This window comes from Acomys russatus, chromosome 30 (genome assembly GCF_903995435.1).
Source record: "Acomys russatus chromosome 30, mAcoRus1.1, whole genome shotgun sequence".
Taxonomy (NCBI): domain Eukaryota; kingdom Metazoa; phylum Chordata; class Mammalia; order Rodentia; family Muridae; genus Acomys; species Acomys russatus.
In genome coordinates, this window is record NC_067166.1 from 20,971,836 (window position 1) to 20,995,844 (window position 24,009).

Consider the following 24,009-nt stretch of genomic DNA (forward strand, 5'->3'; position numbering starts at 1 on the left):
ATTTCCATCTAATTTATAGGTCTTCCTTTATAACAAAGACATTACATCCTAAGTTTTACTCTAAGCCACAGAATGAGAAACAAGCTCACAGTAAGTCCAATGAATTAGCATCACTCTAGACCCACTGAGTTCTATCCTTTTGTTCAGAAAATTGAAAAGTTGCCATCATTTTGTCAATAGAAAAAGACAAAGATTACCTAGATGTAAAATTATTTTTCCAATTGAAGTACTGATCATTTCATAACACATTCAACAGTTTTGTTGTTTTTTAAACCTCAGGCACATTTTACAAATAACTCCTACACACAGACATCAGCACCTTCAGAGAAGAACCACTGTAAGATGGGCACAATGGCACACGCCTATAAACACAGCACTCGGGAGGCAGAGGCAGGTGGATCTTTGTGAGTTCGAGGCCAGCCTGGTCTACAAAGTGAGTCCAGGACAGCCAGGGGTAAAAAGAGAAACCCTGTCTCAAAACCAGGAGAGGCCAGGGCTAGGAAGGCTCATTTGGTAAGGTGCCTGCCAGCATGTGTGAACCTGTGGCTTCTACTACTAGAACAGCCTAGAAATGGACATGGTGCTACATGCCTGTAATCACAGACCGGAGGATCACAAATGAAGCACACCCTCATCTACACAGAGCTCAGGCCAGTCTGGAACAAGTAAAACCCTGTGTTAAGGGAAAAAAAGAAAACTACAGCCTAATGTGCTAGTCGGCCTTGCTCCTTCACTGAGCATGCACTGAGCAGCGGCCACTAAGACCACTCACTTTATAGTTCAAAACATACTTTGTGGAAAAATTTCTAACCACCAAGCTAATGTATCATTCAATAAGGTTTTGTAATAAAATCAAACATATTTACTCTTTGAAGAGTTTAATTTGAACCAGAGAAAAACTAACTGTTCAGGGAAATAGGACACATAAATCACAAGCCTCGAAATTAACCTAAGTTCATAATGACAACATCACTGGTTTTGCTACGTCTTCCTGTCTTATTTTCTGCTTTAAAATCAGAATCATGTTCTGTGGTTAAAGGAACACATGTCCCATGAGCAGAATTTAGTAGGAAAAATATCTATCACTAAACTTTTTGTCTTTTTAAAGGTCTCATGTGTGTGTTTATGTCTATGTGTTGTGTGTGTCTCTGTGTGTGTGTGTCTTAAGAAGATGCAGTTTTATAGGACAATTTGTCTCTTCTGTTAATTTTTTTCTTCCAATGAAAATCCCGAGATAATAGAAGAAATAAGAAAAGCAAAATTCACAGTACAAATTCAGTATACTAAAGTATAAGAAAAGTATTCAAAATATAAACACTACCTTAACATTAGTTATGACATTTTAAAACAGCAATAAAAGTAAAGAGGAAGGAGACAAATTATTTGTTAATGCTTTCTTTACCCAAATCTGATAAGTGAAAATAATTAAGTTGGGATATACTTTTAAATAAAAAATATAAAAATAAATAATCTCTTTGATGTGCCACCTTTATAAGTAGCAAGTTTAAATACTAGATCTTCAATTAACACTAATGTTACATCACCATGAATTAGAAAAATACATATTTTTTCCAGTCAAATAGCTGATAATAGAAAAGTTTTAACTTTACCAAAGTGGAGTTTCACAATTTGCTTTCATATTCCTAACAGGCAACTAAACAGACCTTCATCACCCTCAAAACAAACAAATAAACAAACAAAAAGCCAAAAAACCAAAAACCTAGAAGCAAAGCAAATCCATCTTTACAAAAGAAGGTCCTAAACATTAAGTCCAATCAGACACGAAGCACGTCAGCACTGTGATTTCTGCAGATGTGTATCCACACAGTCCCCAGTCCAGATGTGCTCAGCACAGGACTAGTCAAGTGTAAACAAGTTACGATGTCTGTCAGCACAGAGAACAGTCTTAATTGCTTGGGATTTCCAAAATGCAGGGTCAATAAGAATGAAATACTTTCCACTGATTATAAAAACTTCAAATTAAGCTCAATAAATATTCAAAATTGACCTAAATAAAAACAGGCAGTGGTGTTTTTCTAAACACTGCTCTGGAAATTTCAAACTCATTACAAAAATAGAAAGAAAAAAAGGAAGAAAGGAAAAACCCAGAGTGCCTTATTCTGTCTCATTCACTTCAATGAAGATGTTATCGATGACAAACTCTGAGACTGTGGTCACCTCCTCTTCCGATGCTCGTTTTGGCCCATTTTTACATTTTTCTTTTTGCAATGGCTGATCAGAAGAAACCTAGGACGATAATGAAACTAAACTGTAATACAATGTTTATATATTGCTAGTGAGGACTGGTACATTGCTTGCCTAGCTGGCATGAGACGCTGGGCTCAATCTCTAGCAAAGAAAGAAAGAAAGAAAGGAAAAAAAAGAAGAAAGTGAACCAATCCTAGACAAGGAAGAGCTTTAGTGTTTAATAGTAAGGCAACTTCTGTAGCAGAAGCAAGGGGGTTCTTGGGGAGACAGCGCAGTGATTACAGCACTTGCTGCATAAGCAAGAGGTTGACAGTCTGGATATCCAGAAGCCACATAAGTGCTTCGTAGGTGTGATGGCTAGAGGTCAATCTCAAGCCTCTACACATGTGTGCACATACAGGTGGACACACAGGAAAGAAAAAAAAGAAGGAAGCTAAATTTTTAATATCTATTATTAAGCAAATTATAATAAGATTACTTTATCTTGATTCTCAGGAAAGCAAATTTTAATGTACAAAACTAAATCACTGTTAAGTTTGCAACGAAAGCATTTCAATTCCTAGAGTAAGACTAGAAGCTCAATAGAAAAATCAAAATTAGCATATTTATAAATCTAAAAACACAAAAAAGTAGCCAGGTGTGGTGGTGCACGCCTTTAATCCCAGCACTTGGGAGGCAGAGGCAGGTGGATCGCTGTGAGTTCCAGGCCAGCCTAGTCTACAAAGCAAGTCTAGGACAGCCAAGGCTACACAGAGAAACCCTGCCTTGGGGGGAAAAAAAAAAAAAAAAAGAAAAACAAAAACCAAAAAAAGCAGCAAAATACCACACATGAACAAATACATACACCAATGAAATAGATAAAAGTTTAATGTATATTTATGTATATAGAAATTTATTATTTTTAAATAATCCATGCATATGTATGTATCTCCACATGATTTTATGTGCATCACACTTAGAACTAGAATTAGACAGGCGCATCCTCTCATGGGTGCTGGGGCCTCTGCAAGAGCAGTGCTCGCTCTTTCTAGTCTCCAAGAGTCAATTGTTAGATGGCCAACTCCCATGAACATATGGGTGGGCCTAACTGGACCCTGTCTCCAAAAAAAATGAAAGTTTTATAAAAATAAGAAAAGTTGGGGTGTTTGATTACTGACTATACAGCCACGTGTTGAAAAGTTAGACCTATACCTTACACAAAAAAATTCTAATGGCACAAAGGCTTAAATTTAAAAAACATGGGCAGGCAGTGGCAGTGCACGCCTTTAATCCCAGCACTTTGGAGGCAGAGGCAAGAGATCTCCATGAGTTTAAGGCCAGCCAAAAGGGAGCAAGTTCCAGGATAGCCAGAGCTGTTTCACAGAGAAACCCTGTCTTGGAAAAAAACAAAAAAAAACAACAACCAAAAAAAACCAATAATAACCTATTATAACAAGCCATGGAATGGTATTTTCAACTCCTGGATTAAGGAAAATTATTGTCTTTTGAAATGATTTAAAAATCCAAAGGCAAAAAGATTTTGACAAATTTACCTAGACGAAACTAAAAAATGTCTGCATGGCAAAAGCAAAAACAATATGGAATATAAGAAACATTGCGACCTATATCACAGAAGGCGCCTTTTCCTTGATGTTCTTAAGATCTTATACGAATCACCATGAAAGTAAAAGACAATTTTTCTAAAAAGTTAAATACCCATAAATAGTGTAAGTGACTCACATAGAAGTTAAACCTCACACAGTAGAGTATGTACTCAAGCTGGGCGTGGTGGCGCATGCCTCTAATCCCAGCACTCGGGAGGCAGAGGCAAGTGGATCGCTGTGAGTTTGAGGGCAGCCTGGCCTACAAAGCAAGTCCAGGACAACCACAGCTACACAGAGAAACCCTGTCTTGAAAACAAAACAAAAAAACCTGTTTCAAATAAATACAAACAAAAATTGTCTGTGATATATCCATACCACAGAATACTATTTTGCAACAAAAGGTAACAAACTACTAAAATCAGAAATAGACCACAATTTCCAGGCCAACCTGGGCTACACAGTGAGTTCACAAGATAGAACTATATAATGAAATGTCACCTCGAAATAATAAAAATAAAAATAAGTAAAACAAATCACCAGAAAAATTGACACATTATTATTATTATACAAAACTACCTGAATGGACATTCAGGAAACTGTGTTAGTGGGAGGGAATAAAACAACCACCAGAAAAACGAACACATTATTACTATACAAAACTACCTGAGTGGACGTCCACGAAGCTATGTTCGTGGGAGGGGCGCTAATCTTAAATGTGTAACTCAACTCCGGTAACATTTCTGAGATACCAGACTTAATGAAGACTATTGAGGGAGGGGAGTGGAGGAAGCAGGCCACATGTATGGACAACGCAAAGGTGCTCTGCAGCCTGGAATATTAGCACTACTGGAAACTGCGTGAGAGGTGGATGCAATTTTGTTTATTTGGGGGGGGGCACTATATCTTACAACTGCATGTTAAATTTACAATGATCTCAAAATGCAAATTTTGAGAGAAAGAGCAAGTAAGAGAGAGAAAAAGCTCTTTACTACTTCACAAAGGTCTCTAAGACATATTGGCCTTGTGTTTGTTTTGACGAAGACCAGATAGAAAATAACATGTTTTTTATGTAAAAAGGAGAGAGATCAGGATATGATGGCAAGAGCTGGCAATCTCATAAATCTGTGGAAAGGGAACACTTCAATAATACATTTTTTAATATGTAATTTTGAAACAAAAATTCTAAGTTAGTACTTTTATTTTGAAAAAAAGGAAAAAAAAAACCCAGCAACCTTGAATTTTGCCTTACATCATACACTCAAGTCAATAACCATGAACAAAATAAAGCCCTCAAAACTGATTATTAAAATTTTTATATAAAAAGCTTTTAATAAAACCTTTGTTTTGAATGTCCCTACATAGCCAAGGCTGTCCTTAAACCTGTAATCCTCCTGCCTTGGCCTCCCTTGTGCTTGTTATATACAGGGATGAAATACTATGCCCACTCAGTTGGAGAATCAAACTAATCCTAATCAAAAAGGTCTAAGAAACCAATAAATAAATAGAATGAAAAACTAATACATAATAAATAAATACATTAATAAATACAACTAAAAAAATCTAGTAAATATATTTTCAAAACCCAAGTCACTAGTAATTAAGAAAATGCAAATTCCTACTACTTTCACTCCTCCATCATATTTAACAAAAAGATAGACTTATCTGAGACACTAGTACTTAACACTGGCCATGCTGTGTTTACACTGGTACGGTCACACTGCTAACAGCGACAAGCACTCTGCAGGACGACCTGACAGCGATGCTGATGCTGAGGAAGTGGCTCGCTCTAAGACATTTTCCTAGGATGCATGAAGCCCGAGTTCCTCCCCAGCACTGTGGGAGAACTAGTAATAACAATATCGCAGCAGTGAAAAGTCAGTATGTAGAGGGTCACAGATTCTTTTCTTCATCTTAGTAACTTGTCATTACACAGCTTGAGGATGCATATTTCTTTGAATTTTTACATGTCAGGACACTTTTTCCTAAGACAAGTAAAACTACAAACTGTACTTCATTTGGCTTCTAAGGATCACAGAGTCTTCGGGCTGAAGGAATGGCAAGGTATTTTCTGGCTTTTCTGGCTAGCTCAATAGCTGGTTTGTTGTTTGGTTGTGTGTGTGTGTGTGCGCGCGTGTTTTAAATGGAATTGTACTGAAATAGCTTCTGACATCCAACTGCAGACAAACTGTCTGTCCTAGTTCAGGTGACAGCTACATCTCACACACCACAAAGCACGACAGCCCTCACATACCTGAGCTGCTGCTGAACTCCCAGCACTATCCGACTGCGCTTCAGTAACACATGGTGACGAGAGAGGAGCAGAAGATTCAGGACTTTTTTTCTGGCTGGCATTAAGTGGATTAGATTTTTTCAAATTCCGTCGTGATATAGGTATTTGAGGCTTAAGGCGCTTCTTACTATGGGTTTGAGTCACTTCGTCAGATTCTAAACTATTTTTTGGACATATTAAAGATAAAAATCCCAAAGGTCTTCTTCCAGGTCTAGAAATGAAAATGCAAAGATATTGAAACAAATATGTACACATACACATAGACACACACTGATTTTTGTTGTTGATTTAATACGAGGCCTTTTTATATGTATTACGATCTCCCTGACTAGGCCTCTTACCGTTATGCTATGGTAACAGGTATGTGTTACCACACTTAGCAAGGCACATTCTTATATCTATCAGGCATGGTGGCACACGCCTATAATTCCTGTACTCCAGAAGCAGAGACAGGTAGGTCTCTGAGTCCCAGGCCAGGCAGGAATACATAATGAAGACTGGGCCTCAAAAAACTAAAACAAAGACACATTCTTAATATAACTGTGTTTCTATTAAGGCTAAAGTGGCATACGTTGTTAAGTACTAGTTAATAAAGTGTAACAAAGACACTACAGTATGACGTGTCTCTGTGACAGAGGCAAGGCTGCCCAAGTGTCTAAGTATACATAAGTCACCTGGGGGTGTTATTAAAAATGGAGCTCTGGCTTTGAAACAGGTGAGGCCGGAGTCAAGCGCACCAGGACCCTAAGTTTAGGAGGCAGCTGTGCGGATGGCGCAGCACACACCTGCTCCTGTGTGCGGCAGAGCCCACGGCCCTGCACTCCCTCTGCTTCTCAACTTGCTTCAACCCAAACCTGACAATGCTTTTTTATCCTTTCCTAATTTCAGTAAACCCTAAGGGACAGGAAAGATGTTAATGAGTTTTACTTTCTGTATTAAAAAAAAAAAAAAAAAAAAAAAGATGAAATAGGTCTGTTTTGGTTTTCCCCATGGTTTTTTGAGACACGGCTTCTCTGTGTAGCTCTGGTGCAGACCAGGCTGGCCTCGAAATCACAGGAATCTATCTGTTTAGCGCTGGGATTAAAGGTTATGTGCCAAGATTAAAGCTGAATGCCACCATGCCCACCGGGCTGGAGAGATGGCTCAGAGGTTAAGAGCACTGGCTGCTCTTCCAAAGGTCCTGAGTTCAACTCCCAGCAACTATAATGAGATCTTCTGGCATGCAGGCACACATGCAGCCAGAATTCTATATAAACAGCAAATGAATAAATCTCAAAGAAAAGAAAAAGACATACATGTCTTTTCCACTTAGTGAAAGCTAGTGCCTATTATCCTGAACTTCCCGGGTTAAAGTTTCTGATGCAGCTGACAACAGTAATTATTAAGTACTGTAAGACTTCTTTCTAGTGTGCATGTGAAAACAATGTGGCAGCAGGAGGTATGGACCCAAAGAGAAGCCCATACTAAATGCCACAAGGAAACAAAACGACACATTATTTGGAACTTGAATAAAGCAACTTCCAGAGTCACAACAACAACTCTATGTTGTCTCATCTCACCTACATGTTTGTTTCATACAACACAGCGTGTTATGTGTTCATCAAAATGATGGCCATAAGCAGGCTGCTGAAGGAGCGCACCGTGTCCTGAGGCTCTGCTGTCTGACAGTTTCTGTAAAGCCCAGCTGCAGTCACATGGAGTACACCTGTAGGTCTGTGCTGTCCATCTTCCTTTACATAACAGACACAGGCTACATCTACAGAGCAGCGGGGCCCTGGGTTTCATGTTCTGCCATGCCTGCTGCATATCATATAGCTTCTCCTCACCCGAGGCAGAGGCATAGTCACTAAAGAGTTCCAAACAATACCTGGTCAGAGGGGGTTTCGAAGATGACGCCATGCTGCCCCTTTGTGCAGAATTGGAAGCAGGATCAGTTTTCGCTTCTTTATCAGACACCACCTCGTCCTGAGGCAGTTGAGCCATGGTCATTCCTATTGCATCAAGTGATCCTGATGATTCCGTTTCCTGAAAAGTTGGTTCACTGTGTTCCTTTTGAGGTTCTGAGGTTGTGTGTGTGTTCTCTGAGGTAGGGGAAATGTCTTGTCCTATGCAAGACTCCTCTTCAAAGAGAAAAAACAGGAGAGAGTACAGATATTGAAACATTAAAAAAAAAAGTCAATTAACCCCGAGTATTGTATTCTAAACAAACCTAGCTCTCCAAGGACAGTTTATATTATGCCCAGTGGAGCAGCCTATTAGGAATTATTGGTTAAAGTAGGAAACGGTGGCATGAGCCTATAATCACAGCACTCAAAGGCTAAAATAAAAAAACTGCTGCATGAGCTTGAGGCCAGCCTGAGGCTACACAGGGTTCCAGGCTAGCCTGGCCAATAGAATGAGACCCTATCTCAAAACAAAACCAAACAATACAAAACAAAAAGACAAAAGAAAGAAGTCATACATACATACATACATACATACATACATACATACATACGAACGACAGATCAAGAAAATGACTTGGAGAAAAGGGAGGTTGCCAAGACAGTGGATCAACACAGCCTCCATGTGCCACCAGGATTGACAATAGTCAGAAAAACAAAGTATAGGCTCTACACCAAAGAGTAAAAGAACAAGAGCATCAGTGGAAAAGAGATCATAGGACCACTGAAAAGCATGTAGCAATTGAAAAGTTAAGCAACAAAAACAAGTAGAAATCAAGCCAGGCATGGTGGAGCATGCCTTTAATACCGGCAAGTAATTAGGAGGCAGAGGCAGAAAGATCTCTGAAGGCAGCCAGCCTGGAGTACACAGTGAGTTCCAGGACAGAGGGGGCTACATATTGTGACTCTGGGTATGGTGATACATGTCCAGAATCCCAGCACTTGGGAGGCAAAGGCAGAAAATCTGCCATAAGTTCAAGAACAGCCAGGAAGAGACAATGAAACCTTGTCTTAAAAAACAATGATCTGGGGCTGGAGAGATGGCTCAGAGATTAAGAGCACTGGCTGCTCTTCCAAAGGTCCTGAGTTCAATTCCAAGCAACCACATGGTGGCTCACAACTGTCTATAATGAGATCTAGTGAACTTTTCCAGTGTGTAGGTGTACATGTAGGCAGAACACTGTATACATAATAAATAAATAAATAAATAAATAAATAAATAAATAAATAAAACAATTATCTGCCCCACCAATGTACAAACTGGCAAATTGCAACACAGAAACACAAGAAATATGAAAAGGCAAGTCAACATGACTCCTCCTGAACCGGGAAAAGGCATGATGAACTCAAGTCTACTGGTAAAAATGATCAACAATTTCAAAAACATAAGCAAGCAAATAATTAAAGAAATCAATTCAGGGCCCAGGGAAGACTCAGCAACATGGATGTGAAAGTAGGCACAGAAACTGAGACTTGGGATGGGAATGGAGGTATAGAGAGAGCAGGGACAGGCAAATGTTAAAAATCAAAAAGTAAATTAAAATTAAAATTAAAACTACAGAGGAAAGCACTAACAATAGGTCAGGCCATCCCACTCCCAAAGATATTAATAAAATTACAGCATAGAACTGTAGCAATAGAAACAGCATGTATTAGCACAAAACAGTCATGCAGTACAGTAGAATAAAGGAATAGAAACAAATACGCAGTTACAGCCATCTGATATTTCAACAAAAGTAATAAAACACTGGAGAAAAAATAGCTCAATAAAAAGTGCTGAGAAAACTGTCATGAAGAATGAATGAAGCTAGTTAGCTATTTTTTTTATCCTGTGTAAAACTCAGTTTAAAATGTATCAAAGTATCAGAGTAAGTCTGAAATACCTAGAGTGAAATACAAGAAAAATACTTCAAAATACAAGCATAGATAAGGACTTTAAAAATATTATTCCTCTTAAACTTATATCTAAGGTTTTTCAGATACCTGCTTTACCGATGATAATGGCTCTTAAAAACTTTTTAAGAAGGAGTTCAGTGGTTTGAGATGTTAGATAAAAATGAATAGGGCTTTTACTTTAAGTTCTACTACATGTATCAGAAATAATCAAGAATACTTAACAAAATATAAATTATCACACTCACCTGTTTTCTCAAAAACATTTAATTCCTTTGAACATACCTGTTTCAAGAAAACATACAAAGTTTTAGAAAAGTCAAATTCTATTCTCTCTACCATGCTATAGAGAAAATGTGCATTTCTGAGAAAGCTCTAGAGTCAGAGGCAGAATTACACCACAAGTTAAACATCTGTGAAAAAAGAATATTGCTGGTATTAAGTCTGCTCTAGAGCACAGTGGAAAGGTGAACATCATCAGCTGTCTTATCTCAGTTGACGAATCTCAAAGACGGCAAGTGAAGCAGCCCCTCATTCTTAGAGTACTGAGCATCTGTCAGGGCCTTACACGAGCTAAGCAAGTGCTCCCCCACTGAGGGACATCCCGGACCCCCAACTCAAGCACCTTTCAAAGGAGGCGATCAACAAACTATTATATCACGGCCATTTAGTAGTCTGTTTCAAAAATGCAAAGATGATCCAACATGTAAAGTCGATTGTTTGACTTCACAAAGTCTAATGTGATTCAAGAGGAGAAAAACCTATTTATTTACAGAACTATTCATTCTTTAGAAAAAAAATTAACAAAACGACTGAGGGTTTTGCAATGTTGCCCAAACTTAGTTCAAACTCTTAGATTCAACAAACAGAATCTTCTTTATGCTACTGTGGGCTGAAACCAGTACAGGAGAAAGCTGGCTGTGGCAGCATTTACTTATAATGCCATCCTGGAACACAGAGGCAGAATAATCCTGAGTTTTGAGTCCAGCCTGGGCTACATAACTAGACCGTTCTTGTCTCAAAAGGAAGGGGGTGGGGGGTTAAAAAAAAAAAAAAAAGGGAGGAACTTTGCATACACAGTATTTTTTTTGGAAAGGTTAAAACAAAGCTAATAACACAAGATCACAAATAAACCCAGCAGATTTTTTCTTCTTAAAATGTATTACTTTTATGTATGATATCTTGTCTGCATGCATGACTGTGCATGATGTGAATATCAGATGCCCTTGGAGATGAGGAGCAGGCATCAGATCCACTGGGACACAAGTCGTCTGTAGTTGTGAGCCACTATGTTGGTGCTAGGAATTGCACCCAGGCTCTCTGCCAGAGCAGCCGGTGCTCTTCAGCTTATGAGCCAACTCGTTAGGCCTAATCTAATTTTCTTAACGTACCCACAACAGCGTGCACCTTTCATTTGTAATTTTACCTTTTTAAAAGGGTGGGAGGGAGTAATGTGTGAGTGTGGGTGGAGTCAGAAGATACCTCTGGTGTCATCCTCAGGAATATTATTCACCTCTTTGAAGAGAAATCATCAGTAGCCTAGGCTGCTTGAGCCCACGGACCCTCCTGATCCTGCCTGCCTCGCCCCAGGCCCACAAGCCCACGCAGCACACCCGGCATCTTTATTTGAGGACTGGAACTGAACACAGTTCCTCATGCTTTAACTCAAGTACTTTGTCCACTGAGTCCCTGCTCCCACGTTTATCACTTACAAAATAAAAATAAAGTTATGACCAGCGACTCTAGACCAGCGGTTCTCAAGCCACTGGGGGCCACACACCAGATCCCCTGCATATCAGATATTCACATTACAACGCATTAGAGAAGCAAAGTTACAGAAAGAAGTAGCAAGGAAATAATTTTACAGCTGGAGGTCACCACAACATGAAGAACTATATTACAGGGCCGCAGCATCAGGAAGGTTGAGAACCACAGCTCCAGACACTAAAGCAGCGGATTCATGAGTTTGAGTGCAGTTCGGAGGAAACAGAGAGACCCTATCTCAACCTAATAATCACAGCAAAACAAACCAACACACATACAGAGACATGGAATATAACTATACTCTCACCACCAGCAAGGCTGAGGCAAGACAACCGGGAGTTTGGGGACAGCCTGAGCTACACCAAGTTCCACAGCTAGACTCTGCCTTAGAGAAATAAGACAACAAAAACGTTCACCAGCAGACCTGGGGCACATATAGCTCAGGGGCAGAGCGCCTGCCTAGCATAAACTAGGCCCTAGGCTTAGCTCCCAGCAATGTGAAAATTAGCAACTAACGAATAAAAAAACTTTTGTGATCTAGCTTTGCTTTCTACCTTTTTTTTTTGCTTTCTACCTTCTAATCAGAACATTTTTAAAAAAGCAAAGCAGAAAACGTTAACTTAAAAAAAAATCTGTATAAAAAAGGTAGTTAAAAAAACTAAATATTTGCATCTCATTAACATACATTAAAAAAAAAAAAGGATCCATTTTTTAAAATGTCATGCCAGGTGTGATGGCACATGCTTTTAATCCAGCACTCAGGAGGCAGAAGCAGGCAAATCTCTGAGTTTGAGGCCAGCCTGGTCTACAGAGCATGTTCCAGGACAGATAGGGATACCCAGGGAAACCCTGTCTTGAAAAATAAAACACAAAATAAATTAAGATCAACAATACATTTTAAAAACAAATAAAGAACATAAAAGTCATTTCACAGAGAAAGAAACAGAAATAAGTAGTTTTCAAACACATGGAAAGATGCTTAATTTTACCAATAATCACAAAGAAGTAAGAATATGAAATACGAGCCGGGCGTGGTGGCACACACCTTTAATCCCACCACTCAGGAGGCAGAGGCAGCCAGATCTCTGAGTTTGAGACCAGCCTGGTCTACAAAGTGAGTCCAGGACAGCCAAGGCTACACAGAGAAACCCTGTCTCAAAAAGCAAACAAACAAACAGAACATGGAATACTGTTTTTCTTATCAGATAAATGACAGTGATACTTTCTTTGTCTATTAGCAAGAACTGTTGGCCTTCAACTTTTCCTTTAAGAACATAGTTTTAAATTGACTTTTCACGGTGACATTACAGATTATGACCAATATAAGAAACATAACAAAAACAAGAGGATAGTAGGAAACTTGTGACAGTGAACAGGGCCTTCGTCTCTGTAGCGTGACTGGACTCCCTGTGGTAGTGATGACTGAGCTACGCCTGTAATGTTTATAAGGAAATGCTCCACACAGAGGGGAGCAAATGAAATGCCTCAGGACACGATGGAATTACAGAGCATTCTAGGAATTGAAAGAGAGCCACCGTGGCTAGAAACTGAGATGGAGACTAGCACAAAATGCATATAAGGCCTTGGAAGATACTTACTCCTGAGACTTTTACACATCAGAAAGTTCACTCAGAGCCCTCAAGCTGTTAATCAACGGCCCATAGTTGCTAAGTAGGTGGCAGAGTGAAGATCCGGATTGCTATGAAGTTAAGTAGCTTTACTTTCAGCTTTATTTTCCTGATTACTGTTCATCAAATACTTCTTTGAACTGGATAAAAATGACCATCCCAAACTACATTGACCTGGATTACATATGACGAGAAGTGAGAGAAATATTTTTTCATATATCTGTCCATCGCACGCGCGTGCGTACGTGTGTGTGTGTGTGTGTGTGTGTGTGTGTGTGTGTGTGTGTGTGTGTGTGTGTGTGTGTGTGTAAAGGTTTAGAGACACATGGGAAGAACAGAAACCAGGCACTTACTTAACAGTCTAATCTTACCTCGGAGGCACATTCTTGACGATCAACTCCTGGAGTAAGTGAGGACTTTTTGGCAGGAGGAACATGAATGCTTTCATCAGGACTGCAGCGAAATCTCTTCCTAGATGTAAGATCCAAACTAGCAGAAGGCTGCTCAGAATCACCACTTCCAGAAGGTGATGCACACGGGGCATCTTCAACAATGGAAGTTGCTTGTAAACTCCTACAGAAAACAAATCATGCAAAACCAGTGAATTAGAAGTTACTTAGTGAAGTGACTATTCCAATGAAAGTCCTAATGAATATCAGAAATACAAGCTGGTAAGTAATGGCCACAGCAACAAAGTAATAGTTTGGGTGCATTCATACTTAAAGCCTCACAACCTAAATTGAACCCTGACTTAGAGCCAAGGAGCACTTAGCGTTTCCCTTCTCTAGAGCTTTCATTCTCAAATGACATACCAAACAAGTTTCACATGATGAAAAGTAGTGCATCAGATCATGTCTCAAAGACAACAAAAACTGTACGGCATATACAATTTGGGGTGGTTATTTTTGTTTTTCCTTTTGCTCGTGTTTCTTTCATGTAGCTCTGGATGCCCAGGAACTCTATAAAAAAACTAGATGGTCTCAGCCTGCTGTGTGCTGGGATTAAAGGCACATTCCACCATAACTGTCCCAAGTATATGCAATTAAATGATATTTGCATCAAATATAAAAACAGGTTGTATTCTTCAAGTGACCACATAATTACTAAATAAGATCTCCACAAGTGTCACCAAGAATGTCATAGGACTCACTTTTATAAAACACATAACACTGATGTAAAGGACAGATAGGCCCCAATACAGTAATAGTGAGTCTTTCCATTCCCAATTCTCAACAATATGGATGCACAGACAAAACACCCACAAAGAAATACGTTAAGTTGCACTGGTCTGGCGCTTTGTATTGCCCCAGGAGATTCTTACTGTTTACAAGCAAACTATCACATACCTCATGTATTGCTGTTTACCCTTCCCTAAGAAATTATTCCTGATTGGTTTATTAAAAGGCCTAACCCTGGGCAGGGCAGAATGGGGTAGGTGTGGCCAAAGTTTGCAGCAGGTACCAGAAGGAGGAGAAAGAAGGGGATTCAGCCACCAGAGAGGTCCATGAGGGACCAGGATAGAGCTCAGCAAGGAAAGCTACTAAGTGCAAGTATCTCTGGGACTTAAGCTAGGAGGAAACCAGATTAGTTTAGAGGGTTAAGAATACAGTAATAACTGCTCAGCTATTGTGCTGTGAAGCTTATTATTAAACAAATATAAAAGGGTCTCAATTATTTGTATGGTAGCCAGGTTGAGAGAAATTGAGAAGCAAACACAGTTATATAAAATTAACTTTAACATTGCACTAAGATTAAATGGATTTACAAAGGAGATTTAATAATAAACCTGCATAAACGCCTGATTAAAGAAATCAGAAGGTAAAATAAAAAATTCCTAACATCAAGGAATTCTAAAGATGGCTTAGTCAATAAAGTACCCACCCCAAGAATGAGGACTGAGGGCAGAACTTAAGAGCCCACGTAACTAAGCAGATGCAGTAGTGTGAGCCTGTGACCTTAGAGCTTTTATTTATTTATTTATTTATTTTTGGGGAAAGGGGAGGCAATGAGACACTGGCCAGTCAGTCTACATCAGTGAGATACCTGTCTGAAAAAGGTACCGAGTCAGGAGCTGGACAGTCGGCTCAGCAGTCAGCAGTGCTTGTTTCCTGGTTGGGTAGAAAGAATGCCGCACTCCTTTAATAGCAGCACTCAGGAGGCAGGGGCAGATAGAGCCAGCCTACTACACAAGAGATTCCAGGACAGCCGGGACTACAAACGAGCCCAAGACAGCCAAGGCTACACAGAGAAACCCTGTATTGAAAAGCTGGAAGAAAAAAGGGGGGTGGGGGGAGCGGAAGGGGAAGAAGAAGAAAGAGACCAAGAAGTGAGAGAGAATACTTGTTCATAAGGACCTGGGTTTAGTTTCCAGCACCCGCATGGTAGCTCACAACCATCTGTAACTCCAGTTCCTCTATAGGAAAAGCTGTATTAAGCAGAAAGTGTATAGATAAAATAGATAAATTAACATTAAAAAGAAACATAAAGCTGGAGTAATAGCAGAACTGGTAACGCAGCTGCCTGAAAAGCATGAGGTCACTGTTCAGAACTGACATAAAAAGCCAGGCAAGGTGACATACGTGTACCCCAGGGCGAGGGGCATGGGCTTGTTGATCAACCAGACCGGCCTAGTTGGCAAGGTCCAGGCCATAATAGACTGTCTCAAAAGCAAAGGGGATGCCATTTGGGAACTGTCATCTAAAGCTGTATTCTGGCCTCTACGCATATAGCTCCCATACAAAAGAAAACATCAAAATACAGTGTGCAGTCAAGGCTTTGGGAAAGCAGTAACTGAATCCAAAAATGATAGATGGAAAGTGAAAAGAAGAATCAATGAGATAAAGCAGCTGGATATACCTGTCAGGAAAAGAGAAAGCCTGCCCCAAAATGATGAAAGAGAGATATTACAATACCACTGAAATTAAAAGGGGATCATTAAGGAATATTCTAAAAACCATATACCAGTAAATTGGAAACTGTAGAAGAAATACACAAATGTCTGGAGCATATGACCTGCCAAAACTGAAGCAAGAGGATATTTTTAAAATCTAATTAGATTAATAAGCAACATAGAATTAAGACTGAAGTAGTACTAAAAAGTCACTCAAGAAAGACGATCTCAGAACACAGGAATTCACTACTAAATTTTACCAAATTTAAAGAAAAATCAATCTACTGAATGAAACAGGGCGGGCTCTTTCAAACTCACTCTATGACACCAGTATTACCTTGCAAAACCTGATGACACAAGTAAAGACAACTATACCAACATCCTGGCTAAATACAATGCAGAAATCTTCAATAAAATATTCACAGATGGAATTAAGTAAGCATTCCTCCCTTGTAACCCCTCATATGCTTTTGAGTTTTTTCTCACTTTTCCTTAACCTATATTTATTTACTCAGATGAAAAAAAAATCTTAAGAAGATCATATACCATGATCTAACTGATAACATTCCAAGGAGCAAGGATGGCTTAATATATACAAATCAATAACACAGCATGTAAATAAATCAAGAATAAATATTACAGAATCATCTCAATAGATAAAGAATTAGGTCTCATACAATTCTATATACCTTCATGATAAAAAACCTCAATAATTATATATAGAAAGATGATACTGTAACACAATAAAGGCCATATATGATAGATTCACAGATAAAATCCTATCAAATGGAACAAAAATGAAAGCATTTAATCTAAGAGCAGAAACAAGACAGATTTCCACTCTCTGATTAACATAATACTAGAAGTTCTAGCTATAAAATTAAGAGATGAAAGAGACAGAAAAGGGAAAGGAAGTCAAATTATCTCTGTGTGCAGATGATATGACTCTACATATAAAAAAACCTAAATATTCTACCCAAAGATTCTTAGAACAGGTAAATACATGCAGCAAAGCAGGATATAAAAATGTATACAAAATTCAGTAACATTTCTTTTTCTGGGGGAAAGGGGTTCAGGACAGGGTTTCTCTGTATAGCCCTGGCTGTCCTCAAACTTACAGGGATTCATCTGCCTCTGCCTTCCAAGTACTGGGATTAAAGGCATGCGCCACCACCACCGCCGCTCAGCTTCAATAACATTTCTATATACCAATAATAAACTCACTGAGCATGAAACAATGAAACCAGGAAAAGAATCCCATTCAAAACAGCCTAAAGAAAAAACAAAACAAAAAAACTACTACAGCAGGTGAAAAGCTTTAATGACTGAAATGACAAACACTGAAGAAACTGAAGACACCAGAGCATGTGCCTTCAGGGTTTGGTGACAGCAACAGCAATCTACAAGCCAATGCAGTCCCCTTCAGAATACCGAAGACATTCATTCTGGATAGGCAAAGCACTCCTAAGAAAATGGATCAATGCTGCAAGTATTAAAATATCCATTTTCAAAATATACTGAAACAGCAGGACAGTGGCACACACAAAAAAATTAACAGGCCAAAGAACAGAATAAACTAACAAACCCATATTCCTACAGTTGCTTCTTAGCATAAGTGTCAAAGCAATGCACTGTAAAATACATAGCTTTCTCAGCAAATAGTGTGGGGAAAACTCAGCTTCACACAGAGATTTAAAGCTAGAATCTCTGGGGCTGCAGAGGTAACTGTGTGGTCAAAAGCACGTGTTGCAGAAGAGCCGGGGTCAGTTCCCAGCACATGGTAGTCCACAAGCACCACCTGATAACTTCAGTCCTGGGGAATCTGATGCCCTCTTTCACCTCCAAGGAAATCAGATGCATATTCATGGTGCATATAGATACACGCAAGCAAAGCACTCAGACAAATACAAGTCTAAAACCAAACCAGAATAAAAACCCTCAAAAACCAAACCAAACAAACAAAAATACCTAGACTCTTTTGTCTTATCCTATACAAACCAATGACAAGTGGACCAAAACCATAATTGTAAAACCTGGAACTCCAAAATACAAGAAAGAAAAATGAGAAACATGTGGCTCCAATAGCTCAGGAAATAAAGGTATCAATGAACGCGCCTGTAATCCCAGCACTCAAGCAGGCAGAGGCAGGTGAATCTCCAAGTTCAAGGCCAGCCTTGGTCTACAATGTGAGTCCAGGACAGCCAGGGCTACACACACACACACACACAAAACCCTGTCTGGAAAAAACAAAACAAAACAAACACAATTAAAAAAAAAAGAAAGTAATTAAATCAAATAATAAAGCTTCTGAAATAACATAAACAGAGTAGAAGAAACCTACAGAAATGCAGGGCATTGTTTGAAGCTCTTTACCACAGTCAGTCTAATACAGAAATAGATAAACAATATTCTAAAACCTATTTGTATGCTAGGGGGAAGAAGGCACGTGTGCCAAAGCCTATGTTGCAAGTTCAGAGGACAACTGGCAAGAACCCTCTTCTTCTACCATGTAGGTTCTGGGCATCAAAGTCAGGTCATCAGGCTTGCGAACAAGCAGCTGTACCTGCTGTGCTGCTACCTTGCCAGCCTATGTTACAGAACTCTCTAAAAGGCAGATGTGTAATACATATCTATAATCAGGAGGCTGAGGCAGGAAGATTGAGAGGTAAAAATCAGGCCAGGTCACAAAGTCAGACCCATATACATACATGACTCAAAGTGCCAAAAATTAAACACTTTTCTTTGTATAACCAATATATACTGATTTTAAAACTAAATTAAAAAGGCACAATTGATTGCAATAGGTCTCAACTTCTCAAAAGCACAACGGTTCAACAAACTTATGGAAAAAATGCAATATCAAAACTCTGTCTGAATAGCTATCATTGAACAAAACAAAACAAAAACCAAAAACAGATGCTGGCAATGATATGAACAAAAGGAACCCTTGCACACCACTAGTGGGCATATAAATCAGGGCAGCCATTACAGAAAACAGGATGGAGGTTCCTCAGAAATCTAAAGATAGACCTACCTTATGATCCACACTTATGTAGAGCTGAAGGAAATGAAGTCAGCATACACAAAGAGACACCCCAACACCCATGATTATTGTGGTGCTATTAGCAACAGTCAAATTATTATAGAATCTTTGGCATCAGACTAAGTACCCATCAACAGATGAGTAGATAGAAAATGTTATGGGCGCGCGCACACACACACACACACACACACACACACACACACACACACACACACACACACAAATATTTGTTATTCAACCAAAAGGAAAAATAAAATTTGTGACTAGCAAAAAGTTAACAGACCTGGAACACTATGTTATGTCAAATAACCCACAAATAGAAAAGTAATCACATTTTTTCTCATATGTAGACATAAAAAAAAAGAAAGAAAAGGAAAGGAAAAAAAGAAAAACCAGAAACAAAAAATCCTGCAAAAGCAGAAGGACTTTAAGGCAGATGACAGAAGGGAGTAGAGCAAAGTAAAAGAGAGTAGAAGAGAAAACAGACCAAACCACCATATTCATATATGGAAGTGTCACAATGAGCAGCATTAATTTGTACTATTAACATAAATTGATAGTTGCAATTAAAATTGTCAGTGTAGTTGACTTGTTTAATACTTGACTCATGAAGTGCCTTTCCTCTTGGTAAAACAGTTTTTTGGTTTTTGTTTTTACCTCAGGTCATTTGTTTCTACTGTATTCCCAGATCTGACCAATATAGGTGCAGGCAGCAGAGAGCTTGGCATTAGCTGCATGGAGGCATCAGTAAAGCCTTCTGTGGTGGCAGTTGGGATTTCCACCAAAGTTAAAATGAATGCTTGTTCATCTTCTCCATCTTGCTGTAGACTAGCAAATAGATTCACTGTCAAAGTTAAAAGTTAGCAATGAAAAACTAAGCCAATAAATAGCATTAAATCATTACTTCATCTTTGAAAAGAGTCTTATAATTTACAATGCCAAGACTAAATAAAAAGTTAAAATATACCCTCTAATTGCAAACCCCAAGACATGATACTTTGTGGGAAGCAGTTATACAACTTTGAATAAAATTGATAAACTTCACATTTGTATTTTGTGACTGTCAATGGCTTATTTTTAAGTATGTTTTGTACTCCCCCCACCCCACCCCACGGTTACATGAAAGCCACGTGTGGTGGAACATACCTATAATGCCAGCATTTGGGAGAGAGTCAGGAGGATCTCTGTGAGTTCAAGGCCAGCCTGGTCTACTTAGCAAGCTCCAGGACAGTTAAGCTTAAAAATTATACTACAAATGATCTGCACATTTTGCTGGAAGCAGTTTTTCCTACCTGCTCCGTCTTGAGGATTGATCATATGTTCTTGTTGAACCTCTGGAATAGTAGATGGTACACTCTGGGAAAAAAAAAAAAAAAGAAAGAAAGAAAAGAAACTGAATCTTGAGACTGTTTCTGACAGTTTGACATATGGTAAAAACACAGTATCTACAACTGTATGCGGTTTTGAGGCAGGTTCTTATAGAGCTGAGGCTGGCCTCAAGCTCCTGGGCTCCAGAGATCATCTTCCCTCAGCACAGGCGAGGGCACCCACAACACAATCCACAACCCACTGTGGCCAAGATAAAACTAGGACAGATAGGAGGAGCGCGGAGGAAGCACGGCGGGCCTTAACCAAAGAGCATGAGAACCAGTAATGAAACTGGTTAAATGAAGCTACATATCTGGGGTTTTTGAGAGCAGCATGGCTAACCCCTCCCTCCCAAGTACCAGGATCAAATGTGTGCATCACCACACCCAGCTTAATTCTGCTTTTTGAGACAGGGTCTTGCTATGTAACACAGGCTAACCTAATTCGTGTTATATAGCCCAGGTTGCTCTCAAACTTGAATACTCCTGTCTCTACCTGAGAGTTGGGATTACAAGTGTGAGCCTCCACGCCAGGTTCAACTTGCATATTTATAAAAGACCTATGAACTGAAAAGGTTAGAGTTTACAATATAGAATCTATGCTTTTCTAAACGGAGAAAAAGAGAACCACACTCTCTATTCCTTTACCTCTGGGACAGGAGGCATGAGCACGCCGCTGCCTTTAGGGTTGTCTTTGAGGGGTTCTTCAGCAGGACTCTCACCAAGACCCGGGCCTGAATCGAGTGTGGGGAGCCCTGCCCCAGAGGAAGCAATCGCAGTGCCTGGCTGCTGAGCCTCCGGCAAGCTCTCCTCATGATCTTCATTTCTGAAATAGTTTCAACATTATTTTAAATCAGTTAACAAAGCAAGAAGTATTTTTAGGACTAAGTATTATCACTTAACGTAAAAGTTTTCAAACTTTAAAAATGTTAACTGCATTGGAATTCTTTTTCAGTACAATTCTTACAGCTATGACCTGTGGCAAAAGCTAAGGCACAATATAAAATGAAGGCCAGCATCTCCTCCCTCCTTTACCTTGCACTTAGGACTGCTTCTGGAGAACCACTGGTCCCTTCAGCATCATGTACACAGGGCAACTGGTTCTGCTCCTCAGCCTCCGCTGTTATAATTGGCTCAAGGCTTTTATCTTCTACTTCTACTGCTTTGGAATCATTTTCCTCAGTTTCTTTAAAAAGAAAGGAAGGAAAGAAGGAAGGAAGGAGGGAGGGAAGGAAGGAAGAAAGGAAGGAAGGGGAAAAAAACAAGAAAAATACACTTAAGATATAGTTCAAAAAAAGTATAGCTAAATCTCTATATTAGCAACATACTCTATCTAAAAAATGGATTTGGTTACCCCCTCCAAGTTTCTGATACTCCAAAAATCAGCTTATTCACATAGCAAAAGAATAAGGTTTGCCAAGATTTTTGAAAAGTAAACCATGATCGATGAAACTTAAACTGCACATATTTCACTGCTGGCTGTCAGAGCAGCTGCATTTGCGTTTGTGGTGACAGTCTACGGGATCATAATTCAAAGTAGAACAATAAATAAGGGCTGCCAAGATGTCTCAGCCGCTTGCAGTGCTCACCACCAAGGCTGTGTTCAATCCTCAGGACCCACACATGAAGGGAGAAAAGTGACTCCTGCATGTTGTTATTGGATGTCCTTACATCCTCTGTCACACACGCATGCACGCAATAATAATATAGTATCTAAAAAATGGTAACGAATTCACACCCAAAAGAGAACTAGAAGTGAGCACAAGAGGGTCTGTCTAATTGCACTACGCTGGCTATGCTGGAAGGTGTAACTAATTGTGTGGCAGGTGAGATGGCTCAGTGGGCAAGAGCACTTGCCATCAAGCCTGGCAAACCTAATTCAACTTCTGGGTCTCACACTGGGAAAGAAGAAAACTGACTCCAGCAAGTTATCCTTTAGCCACACACATGCATCATGGCATGTGAACAGATGCGAGACATGCTCGCACATATATGTACACGCGTATACACATTCACACACACACACACACGCACGCACACCAAATGTAATATAATATTTAAATGATATCAGAAAGGGAAAGGAAAATACTTCTAAATGAAATGAGAGACCACAGATGCACTTCTGGATACTGTCTGAGCCAGTTCAGTGAATGAACTACCTGCATATATGTGCTGTGTCAGCCATTGCTGGCTGAAAGGAAATCTCAAATATTAGGAACTCAAAACTAGGGGGGAACGATGCTAATTATCCAGATTTTTCTAAGCATGAATTCAATAATCTATGAAGTCTACAACTTCCACAGCTTTCCCTAAGGAATCAGTCCTTTGGCAAGAAGAGGAGGTGGAAACGGAAATGAATTAACATGCACATCACAGTATAGTGAGGATATTTTAAAAGGAGGACACTTGAGAGTTAGCTGAACAGGTAAGAACACTGGTTGCTCCTGCAGAAGACCCAAGTTTGAGTCCCAGCCCCCTCACAGTGGCTCACAACCATCTGTTATTCTCATTACAGGGATCTGACATAGCCTCTGGCTTGTGCAGGCACCAGGCACACATTTAGTGCACAGACATATATTCAGGCAATATACTCTACATATAAAATAAAATAAAATAAAATAAAGCAGCTGGTGTACAAGCATGGTAGAAGGAAAAAACCAAAACCTGCCCTCTGATCTCCACATGTATACAGAGGCACAAAAAAATACATAGTAAGAAAAAGAAAAAACAAAAACAAACATGTCTCATTAGCCAAATTTACAATGAAACCCCACACCAAGATAGTTATATTAAAAAAATAAGTGACAGTGTCTGGCATCTGGGAGGGCTATGGATGTAATAACGCACCCTTTAGTGTTTCTTTGCCAAGTTTGAGCTCAAACTCCAGCACCACTAAAAAAATTAGGGATCTGGAAGGAGACAGAGAGTAAAATTCTTCACAGTTGGAAGACTGAAACAAAGATTAAGATCAAGGCCAGCCTAAGTTATACAGTGAGTTCCTGGTCAGCTCTGAATGCATAGTGAAATCCTGCCTCATGTGAGCTTCTGTGTGTTTGTGTGCATGTGTGTTTCTATGTATGAGAGACAGGCAGACAGACAGACAGCAAGACAGACAGACAAACTATCATAAATAGCTGGTTAAAAATAACAAAGTACTATAACTACTCTTTTTCTTAACTTTTAACTGCCACATAAAATATAAAAATTATCAAGTAAATAACTGATATCTTTCTAAAGCACTTTAATAATTTGTCTCCAAAGATTAAACACAGAGGTTGAGGTTACAGTACAGTGATAGAGTGTAAGCTTAGCATGTGTAAAAGCCTAAATTGAACTCCTAGCATGAGGGAGGGTGAAAAAGGATTCAAAACAGAAATACTGCATGGTCCAAAAATTCTAC

General features: G+C 39.3%; 2 protein-coding genes across 2 annotated transcripts in view; one reads left to right on the forward strand and one right to left on the reverse strand.

Moving 5' to 3' along the window:
* Taf9 (TATA-box binding protein associated factor 9) overlaps positions 1 to 24,009 on the forward strand; it is a 720,252-nt gene that overhangs the window by 182,811 nt on the left and 513,432 nt on the right. The gene's annotated exons all lie outside the window — the stretch shown is intronic.
* The window catches only part of Bdp1 (B double prime 1, subunit of RNA polymerase III transcription initiation factor IIIB), a 92,953-nt gene continuing 70,721 nt past the window's right edge, over positions 1,778 to 24,009 (reverse strand). Inside the window, exons 31-39 of the mRNA XM_051172466.1 lie at positions 21,645 to 21,795; positions 21,258 to 21,435; positions 20,535 to 20,598; positions 19,900 to 20,086; positions 13,681 to 13,882; positions 10,166 to 10,202; positions 7,949 to 8,201; positions 6,043 to 6,292; positions 1,778 to 2,247 (exon numbers count right to left, since the gene is read on the reverse strand). Of these exons, the coding sequence (XP_051028423.1) occupies positions 2,116 to 2,247; positions 6,043 to 6,292; positions 7,949 to 8,201; positions 10,166 to 10,202; positions 13,681 to 13,882; positions 19,900 to 20,086; positions 20,535 to 20,598; positions 21,258 to 21,435; positions 21,645 to 21,795 (1,454 nt within the window). The 3' untranslated portion in view covers positions 1,778 to 2,115. The remainder of the gene's footprint in view (positions 2,248 to 6,042; positions 6,293 to 7,948; positions 8,202 to 10,165; positions 10,203 to 13,680; positions 13,883 to 19,899; positions 20,087 to 20,534; positions 20,599 to 21,257; positions 21,436 to 21,644; positions 21,796 to 24,009) is intronic.